Source organism: Temnothorax curvispinosus, unplaced genomic scaffold (genome assembly GCF_003070985.1).
Source record: "Temnothorax curvispinosus isolate PA1 unplaced genomic scaffold, ASM307098v1 QBEX01014594.1, whole genome shotgun sequence".
Taxonomy (NCBI): domain Eukaryota; kingdom Metazoa; phylum Arthropoda; class Insecta; order Hymenoptera; family Formicidae; genus Temnothorax; species Temnothorax curvispinosus.
Window position 1 is genome coordinate 136,111 of NW_020224374.1, and position 10,876 is coordinate 146,986.

The following is a 10,876-nucleotide window of genomic DNA, read 5'->3' on the forward strand; positions in this document are numbered from 1 at the left end:
ACATCATTTTTCTATATTAATACGAAAAAAACAAATATTCTAAAAATGTTCTACTTTGTCCATTATTGTTAAATATAATACAAGTAAAAGTCCAATATAGTTAATTATAAAATATATAGTCTGATTGCTAAGAAATTACAGTAATAAGTGTGTACAAGTTAATTCATAAAAATCTGCTTCAATCAATATAAATATCATTGATTCTCTTTGTAAAATTTCTGAAATTATTATAATTGTTATCATAAATTATAATTTTCAATAAATAACAAAGTACACACAATACGAGAAACCATATTTTATTCATAAGTCATTATATTGTAAAATTTAAATTTAATATATGTAGATATGCATACTGGCCATACATAGCATTTCTTAAATATAAAACGTCTAAAATAAAAAAAGCAGACATTATGTTACTAAACATTTTCAAACAATCTTTAAAAATGTTTGGTAACGTGTGTATTTATCCATCACAGTAGTTCATATATGAACATATTTATATTAGAGCCATGGCACACAAAAAACTTAAGCAATAAACAAATCAGTCAAGAACTTAAAGCAATAACGTAGCAAATCCAAACTGTTGATTTTCTTACCGCTAACGTTTTACTGCTTAAGTTTTTCTATGTGCCAAGGCTCTTATTTCGCCATATTTTTTTACATTCAATGTTATAAACAATATTCAAATTATTATTTTTGATGAAATTGCTGAAGACAAGTTACTGACAGCCCAATAAAAAACATAATAAATAATATAATTTACATCTTATTCATAATTCATAGATAAAATATATTAAAATCTCAAAAATTAACATATATATATATTTTTATATTATAATATGTATAATATTCATATATTTAAAATTTATTTCATATATTTATTTAACTATATATAATTTTTAAATATAAAAAAATAATTTGCATTTGTTTTGAACACAACGGTGTCATCAAGAGTGTCATCACCAATATAAATTTTATTAAAAGATTAGGTGTGTAGATAAGCCTTGATATATAAAACTGTAACTAATAACTATTACCTAATCTTTATCTGGTTGAGTGCCATCATGACCACAGTTTTGTTGCGAACTTTGCTTAATTATGTTAACCAATGTATCCAATCTGGTAGGACGCGCTATTTGTAGGACCATATGCGCTTCTTCCAAAATTAAAAGACCATTGTGTGCGTCACTGGCTGATAGATTATGAGCTGATATCACATGCCGTCTCCAAGCTGCGTGTGTAGGGAGAACCTACGTGTATAGAATGATTGTAAAAATAAAATAATTACCCGTTATATAAATTTAAATAACAAACAGAATATTAAATTTCTTTCGCCAGTGAATAGAATAACAATTAAAGTACTTTAAATCGACCGTAACTGGCAATATATAACGTCTTTTTCGATATGACCATTGAAAAAACCATGAGCCAACTCGCTTTGTCGGATTCACACAGCACTTTTTTCGGATTAATCGTCAAGACATTATTAATTTCGACCAACGCTTTTGATCGGATGATGTAATTTCTGAATTAAATAATTTTATTTTACTGCGAAAAAATATTACCCCAGCCAGGGTTCGAATCTGGAACCTCCCGTATACCGTGCGGGTGTCGTGCCAATTCGACCACCGGTCATATCAAAAAAGACGTTATATATTGCCAGTTACGGTCGATTTGAAGTACTTTAATTGTTAAATAACAAACATATAATTTAATTCATTTGCTTTTTATCTCAAAACAGATCAAAGAACTTCACGCACTCACTTGTAAACACCATTTGCAATTAAGAGACGATGAAATAGTATGAACAGCTTTTATGTGCCTTCTGCGGAAGCCCCAACTCGTATATGCCCTGTCGCAAAAAGGGCAAGGAAACGGTGGATATGCTGCTGGGCCACCTTTTATAGTCTCGTCCGATAAATCTGTACTGTAAGACTCGACAAACGCGGGAAAACTAGATTGCGAAACTCCAGGATTGTACCTCAGGAAATTCGAGGACTCCGGTTGCTCTAACATTTGTTCGGCACGAGAATAATTTGGTAAGTCAGATGATGAGTCCTCCAATATTTTCGAGATATTCCACAAGGAGCTCCGTTCAACTGCGAGGGAATCTCTCCTGTGCGTTTGGGGATCTGGAGAAGTATGGCGAGCTTCGGCTATTACTGTCACAATCGGCTTTGACGATCCTGTAAAGAATTCCAGTGTACCGTTGAATTGCTTCTTCATAAGTGGAATTTGATGCGTAAATTAAAAGTTGGACACAATAATCAGTGATATAATAGTATAATTTCCCCCCCTTCCTTCGATAATTTCTTGACTTCATGCTTTTCTACTTACAATACAAAAATAGAGAAATAGTATTTATATGACGCATAATCTATTTTTCCCGCTTTGAATAATACCATTTATTTGCATTAATTATATTACGTTATTCTACTTTATTTATAGTGAAATAATATTTATAATGTAAAATACATGGGAAATATTTAAGTTTATTTGCAAAAAGATCCAAAAAGTTACTTTATAAGTAAGTACTGTATGTAAAAAGCAACGTTCGTAGATTTTTGTACATATAGATATGCAATGAGCAAAGAAATACGATAAATATATCAGAAATAAAGAGACAATTAAAAATGTAAAATATGTTTATTTGCGACCAGTCGTTTGTCTTGTCTACAATAATATTGATTTAAATAATATCGCTTCGAAGCTGTCGGTGTGCTCCAATGATCAACGCTCGTACCGCGCAAACGAGAGAAAAAAAATCGACACGACTTTACAAGTAAACGGAGATCAAAGAACACTTTCGCGCGGGTCTCGAGAATGGGACGCGCGATAGAAATCGCACGTTGATTCGCAACGTATACCCTAATAGTTCGTGGCGCATGCTGAGCGACCCTCTGCTGTGATTTAAATACTCTACAAGCAAGTGTCTTAAATCACTATTCCTGTCGTAAGAACTACGGATTTCCTTTTCTTCTTTAAGTGTACATAGAGCTGCCGTGGTCGTGCAGCACGTTCACGCACGCATGTGATCAACACGACCGAAACGTATCCTCGTACACATATGTACATACATATATCATACGTATACCTCTAACTAGATACGCGTACCGCATACGCACGCCCGTGTATATACCGCACATTTCCGCATAACGAACGCATATATATATATATATATACATATACACGCGCATCTTGTCCGTGTGTTAATAATGTGTGTGAGCGAGTACGTGATGTGTATATTCGAGTGCGAAAGAGAAAGAGAGGCTCGCGTGTCTCTCTGACATACGCCAACTTTTTAATAATATCGTACCGCGTTTTACCGTAAAAGCGAATTCTCGCATGAGCCGTAACTAAAGAGTAAGAAGGAATGTTATTTCAAGGTGCTATACGTGAAACAAAGGTACATAGGCGAATGAATGATCGACTTTACACGTGAACGCGTCGTGAAAGAGAAGCGGGGGAGATTCTGTAAACACGCGGGGTGCGAGTGTGAAGAGAGGATGGGAAGAGAGATCAAACGAATTACCTCGGAATTTTCCTTAATAAAAGTGGAAATTAGAAAGAAACTACGAGGAAGGCTTAGAATTATTCGATCGTTCGCCACTCATCACGCCGAGCGGCGAACCTGAAGCGTATAAATAATTCGATCGCGTCTACAATGCTCTTCCTAGTCACCCTGTCACCTCGAAATCTACAGCCTAGAAACCGCGGATCGGAAAGCGCACGTTCCAAACCTATTGCACGTTAACTCCACGATTTTAATCACGCCGACTGATCATCTCTTCTTCCCCTGGCTACATGCTACGCGCGTGAATCTTACTGTCTACTTACATCAATTGTTTTTTTTTTTATACAATGTCCTAAATATAAAGCGCGAAAGCTCATACCAAAGAGGAACAAGCGAGGAACGAGTCGTCCTACGACGCTTGTGTGGGAACCGGGGTGACGGGCTTAAAAGAACGATCCTATTCCAGCCAGTGGAAACGTTTCCGTTTGACCCCTGACCTAAAACGCCCTAGTCATTGGGTGTAGACCGAGCGTCTCTGAAACAAATACCTTTTCAAGCCCCTATTACTAGTGTCAATTTTTGTTACGCAATTCTTCCAAGCCTCCTCCCACTCGACGCTGTTAGGCGCTATGCCGCTAAAGTGCAACAGGACCTCCCGAATTAAGTGTATCTTGTTGCTATCGAACTGCTGCTTGCCCATCTTGCCATTGACGTTGCAGAGAATCCTCTCTTCCGGTGTAAAGAGGATCTTCATGAGGTCGCAGGCCAAGTGATCCATCGGCCGGGACGACGCCCAGGTCGAGATTATGTCCGGGCTTGGCAAGAGATCGGCGTAAGGTAGATGCTGATACGAGTAAAGCAGCGGTTTGACGTCCGAGAATCCACTTAGCCCGGACAAGCCAGATAAACCGGAAATGTCTTCAGCAGGGCTGTTCCCAGACCCTGCCACACATATCAGCACAGCGCGCTTTAGACACGGGCTGCCCCACACACGTGAATTACGCGCACAATAAAGAAAATGCGAGCGAGGGTACATTAAAGGCTATAATGAAGGACCGATCACGCATCTTCCATCTCACGTATGCGCTGCTCACGCATGCACGCACATACGGTTGTGCACCGCCGATCGAAGCGTGACGCCGAAACCGGCCTCATTCTCTTTAAAATCTTTCCGAATTGCAGAAATTAAAGTCGCAATGATTTTACTGTCAGTTTTTTTTGCACGAATTACAGTTATTACAAATCAATCGCGTTTCGGGATGAAGCTAACGATATACTTCCGTATGAAATATTCCGCGAAATACTTTTGCTGTAACGCAACGAGCCACGAGGACATTTACCATTTTGCACCAATTACGTCGCTCTCATTGTCTTTTCGATAGAGTTCTCTTTACTCGTGCACGCAATCTTTGTCTCTACCTCTCACACACGGAGCCCTTGCAGCACAGCAAATAAAGAAAACGTGGCGCGCCAAAACGAGCAGAACAGAACATATGCGAAAGCGAACAGAATATTCGAAAAAGCTACTATCTGCGGTACCAAAGAAAAAGCTTTGATACTACAGTAGCCGCCGGCATATGCAAAGACAGCGAATCTGTGTATACAATTGTATACAGCATTTGTGCATGTGGTAATATTAACTATATATTATATGCGATAATGAAAACGACATTTTAAAGAACAATATATGCTAGTGTTATCTGATATCCGGTTCCCGTAAAAGCAAATTGTATCCACAATAAAGTAAAATTTATTACTTTAACAAAACTATTTTCCAAATAGATTAATAATAATAATAGCTCGTATATTTGTCAAACTTGATACGTTCAATTACTAATAAAAATGACAATCTACGTATTAAATGTGCTAATAATTTGCAAATTCAAGAAATTATTAAGAACAAGTTACTTTCTTTCAATAATGGAATATTTAAATTTGATATTTTTAGTGCTAATATATTATAAGATACTAGAGTGTAATTTACAAAATTAATGTTGGAAATTCAAATGTTGCAACGAATAATAATCTATGATTATTGATTAAATTATAAGTAAAAGAAGTCATTTTCAAATACAATTAAAAAACTATAAAAATACTTAAAAAACTACAAGGTATGGTGTCTCGTAAATACAGATATGTTTTTATGTGTTTAAGTCATATCTCTAAATAGCTAATTAAATGGATTTGTACTTAATATAAAACCAAGACATTAGCAACAATATAGCAGTGAAAATGCAAAAAGAAAAGACTTGGTGTGTCATTTAATGTCATACATGATTTTCTAACACAGAAAAACATAAAATATAATGTACAAGAGCTGGCTATTTATACATATGTCCTGTAACGTGTACTAAATAGCATAAAATAAGAAAGATTTGATCGGTATGTATGATACTAACCTTGGTTCCCATCCGCTTGTCCTGTGTCTAGCCTTTCTGTTGGATCCTTATCTAAAGGAGATCGTTTCTGGAGATCGTCTACCGTCATTTCCAATGGCTCTATCTGAAATACATTTGGATTAAATGCTGTATTTCATATACATAATTGTATGTTACACGCAATTATTTTATCATCCCTATCACAATTTTCTATCTTCTGAACTAACTTTCATCTCCAAACGATGATATACTGGATTAGGTAATGTTTCAGGCAACATGTACTCTCCATCTTTCCCGCTTTGATCGCTGGCAGCGGATTCGTTTGTATTTTCCGACTGAGATATTCTAGGTGTTAGCGCTTTCTCCAAAATTGAGTTGTTCTGTTGTTTGCTAACTTTCTGTTTCTTTTTAGGTGTCTCCTCCTTGCTCAGCGACGCATCTTCGGCCACAGCCTGTTCTAATTCAGCCAGTCGTTTGTAGGATTCCTTTGCAAAGATGTCTCCGCCAGACAAGCCCCGAATTTGTAATGTCTCTGCTGCTTTTAAGAGTGCTGGTAAATTCTTTTGCTCAATATTTACCTCCCCTTTGTAAATAAATATTAATAGTGCCTCCAACTCGCTGAAGTGTACATCCTGAAGTATTATAACCGGATGCTGACACGGGTTTGTCTAGAAAATGAAAGAGAATAAAACTGTCAGGCTATATTATTCAAATCATTAATCTATATCATTAATTAATTGATCGTAAGTATTCGCGCATATCAAAATTGTCACTTCTTTAAACATTTTAACCAATGAGCCATCTGCTTCTCTTCTTACTTTCAATTTAATTAACTATTTTAATTTTATTGTAAGCAATTTTCCAAGATAAATGTGTCGTTTTAGAAATTACGTTCAGAGTATTATTTATAGTGACAGCAAATAATAATAATAATAATAATAATAATAATAATAAAGGAGGAATACTAATCAAATTTCTAATATAAGTAAAGTATAAAAACTTATAATTTTATCTTGGATAAATTACAGTTAGTAAATACTCAAGAATCATTCGTTTTTATCGTACGTACAATAATTGATTAGTTCTTTATTTAGAGCTACTTTTATCATTAATTATCATCATTTCAAAGGAAAAACGAAATATAAATAAAACTCATGCTTAAATGCTAAAATTAGCATTTTGTACTGCAGCGAGTTCAACTATCGACAGCCTGTCAGAGAATGATCTATCATCTGAGAAATGGAAAAGGAAGAGACATAATACCGACAAAAATCGAGATAAGCGAGAAAGAGCCAAACAACTAGTAGCCTCGTGCAGTCAACAATCGTTAGGATTTTCTCGATAATAGTCGCGGTGATCCTCTAACCTCGATGCGAGAGCGCTCCGGAGGCTACGCGACAGCTGTCAAACGCAATCGTTTCGCCCGCCTGTCGTCGAGGGGCATGACAAGACGCGTGCGACGCGAGAACGGGCCTCGGACGAGCGACGTGGACGCGTCCGACTAGTGACCGAGGATCTCGTCGTACGCGGGATTCGCGGGGTCGATCACGCGGACGACCTTGACTGAGAAACTTACCTGGAAGACCTTCTTGAAGAAGGGACTGCTGGCCGAGAGTATCACCTTGTGCGCCGTGAGGCACTGGCCGTCACTCGCGAGTGTCACGTCCACCAGGCCCTCTTCCTCCCACAGGCTCTCGAAGCTGGTCGCGATATTGCTGAGAAAACTGTTCCACTTTAGACATATTTGACTTGACATGTCGCGCGGCACGATCGGACGGGGCACGCTCTCTCTCGTATTGTCGGGACGCTGTCGCACCGTGCGGTGGTGTCCGCGGGCCTTCTCACGCGACAACGGAGACGGCGAGCGCCAGCGAGCGCGACAGTGGGAAGTGGGACCACCGCAATCGTGCCAGGCACGCACAAACATCGCCGGAGTCGGGAGAGCAACCACGAGCAGCATGGCCGTCCGTGGAGTATAAGCGCGCCAAATTCAAACGCTTCAGCGTTCCATAATCCAGCAACGTCACGTCTTGTCGTAACGGAATAAATATAATAGTAACAGTAGTAGATTTTTTTATCCTCTTGAGGTTACAATTTTTTCTCTTTACATTTTTTACAAAACTTAAAACCTAATCTTACTCTCTACTTAACTTAACTTAAAGGCTTGAAGGCACTAAATTCTTCCAGCCGGAAGAAATAACCTAAAAAAACCTTAACTTAAATCTATTTTTATGCGTGGATGTGAGCCTCATGTCTCCACACACACGCCCCACATCCACAGTCGCTCTATTTACATCGTAACGGAATAAATAATTATATGCATCTCGACCAGTAGAACATTCGTATGCAATACGAATATCTTACTACCTTGAATATATCGCCGCAATACGTATATCTATTACTCGATAAAATCACAGGGTATTTTGATATACATGCCATGCACAATAATCTTCGAGTATTTATTAATTATGATTTATCTAATATAAAATTATAAGTTTTAGTATTTTAAAATTACAAATTTTATGAGTATATTTCTTGTGATTTACTTTATCGTATTATTTTGATATATATTTTATGTGTGCGTGTTTCCTCGAATGTTTTTTTCACGTTACATGGCATGTGTTACATGAAGATATAAATAAAATTCTATTATAAATTCTGACACGAATCCTAGATTCTAGTCTAAAATAGCTTTAGAATAGATCCGTAAGCGTTCAACTGCATTTCCTGCATTGAAAATAAAATAGCAGATAATGGTTGAAACTACTTTTTGTTTCTATTTTATTCACACGTAAATCATAATAATTATCAAAATGTCCAATAAACTCATCCTCTCATCACAACATAGGAATATTATAATTTATAATTATTAAAATTCTAATATTATCTTCGACGATTAATTTATACAACTTGACATTTACGCTTTAACGTTCGCGAAAGTGAAAGGAAAATTACTGCGTAACTAAGACGGATAATAACGTCTCCAAAATTTAATTTATTATGCCATTCTTATGATTAAAGAATTTTTCTCGCGATATAAAGGCAAATAATCATGAAAATTTCTTCAAAAAGGAGCAAAATCTGGAAAGTTGTAAATACTCCGGAGTCGTAATGAGAGCTCCCATCGTTATCATCGTTATACGTTTATTTTCACAATCTAGTCTACGAGACGTTATTTCTCGTGTAAGAAAGCAGCGCGGGTAGCGTTGGATCGAAAGGCAAAAGTCGTTCCGCGGCACGGTAGGCTCGCATTAAAGCGAAGCTGAATGTGCATGCGTGCAAGTGCTTACGTGCGTGCTCGCGTGCATATATTCAACCGCTGTACAGGCCAACGCGACCCGACAATTCCCGCGTGCGTGGTCGCGTGCGTGCCGTGCGTGCGTGCATGCGTGCGTGCGTGCGTGCCCGCTCGCGTGCATGCATGCTTGCGTGCGTTCGTGCCTATAACAAAGTTTCATGATCGTTTAAGTTCCACCGGGTTCTACCCTGCCTGCTTCACGACCGAGCCCAGCGCACGAAAATACGGTACAAAAATCTAGCAGCATTTCGACGCGTTTGTTTTCTGAAGAAAAAATATAACTAATTGTGTGACTGACTGAGTCATCTTTTTCATGATTTTTTTTTCTAACAAATGCGACAGGACATTGCCTGAATCTTATTACATAGTTGTAAAATCGACGCGACTAAGAACGAATGTACGAGAAAGCAAACAAGAAAATAATTTATATTTGCTCTGTCGGTACACTGAGAAGAAGAATTTATTAATCCGAAAAAATATTTAGTTTAATACGTGCAACTAAACATTAGTTGTTTCAACAATTATTAAGTTGCACTAAAAAAAGGTATATAGTGCATTCTAGTCAACCGTCAAAATTTTTTAATCAAAAATTAATTAATTCAACTATATAATGTTTAGTTAAACTTACTAAAATGTTTAGTTGCACGTATCAAACTAAATATTTTTTCGGATTAACAAATTTCTCAGTGTAGGGCTTCAAAGTGTTTTATCGCAATTAATTCTCTTGACTAATTCTTAACAAACATATTATATGAAAAGTAGACGCCGCAGTAGGTAATAAACAAAGTATAATTTTATTTTATATTACTTTCCGCAGACGAATTATAATTTCAAATAAATTCCCGTCCACTGTCTCATTCAAATGTAGCCTTTATCGCGTGTTTATGATTTCTAATTAGAAAATATCGTTGAAGAACAATTCCGCACACGTTCTACATATGTGATATATCTTCATGCAGAAATGATTACAGCTATACAGAACATGATACTTCGAAGATTACCTCGCTTGGAATATTATTCCGATTTTTATGGAATAATGTTGCATGAGAAAAAAATCTTCCGAATAAAAGTCACGCGATAACCTCCAATTTTCGAGTACCGCATTTAGAATCGTCGCTACTTCCTGTCACGGTAGAATTTCCGCGATGCTTCTTATCGCAATGTACTGTTTAAAAAACTATGTATGTACCTGTACAAATCAACAAATGGTTCGATTTATATGATTTGACATAAATATTCATTCATTTCAGGATTTACAAATTTAACAAAAACTTTAAAATTAATAGTTTTATAATCATGTGAAATATATTTCTATACTTGAAATAAGAATGTTTATATAATATATATTCCCAATCAATATATTCCTTCGCATAAATAAATGATTTTTTTTAGCATTTATAACTCATTCGCTTTTATACGATATGCCAGTTGGATGTTCTTTAGCATAAATGATATGAAAAGTTGATATCTTCAAACAATTCAAGCAAATTGTTTGTTAGCCTTTTGAATTAATAAAAAAATAAAGAATAAAATTCAAAAATTGGAGGAGGCAAATATAAATTTACAAAAAACCATTAGCGAATATAAAGATTTTCTCAACATTTTTGAGGAAAAAATTGATAACCTATTAAAAGGAAAGGAACAAGTGAGTATCGACATTGTGTTGCAAGATATTTTCGTTTTTAA

At 36.3% G+C, this 10,876-nt stretch overlaps 1 protein-coding gene across 1 annotated transcript; it reads right to left on the minus strand.

Moving 5' to 3' along the window:
- Window positions 1-864: 864 nt before the first annotated feature.
- On the minus strand, window positions 865-8,715 carry LOC112464796. Its single transcript, XM_025032003.1, is given in 7 exon segments — window positions 865-1,250; window positions 1,765-2,186; window positions 2,771-2,774; window positions 4,041-4,456; window positions 5,914-6,016; window positions 6,120-6,560; window positions 7,469-8,715. Coding segments are annotated over 7 exon segments (1,983 nt in total). The 5' UTR covers window positions 7,853-8,715; the 3' UTR covers window positions 865-1,037.
- Between the last annotated feature and the right edge of the window lie 2,161 nt (window positions 8,716-10,876).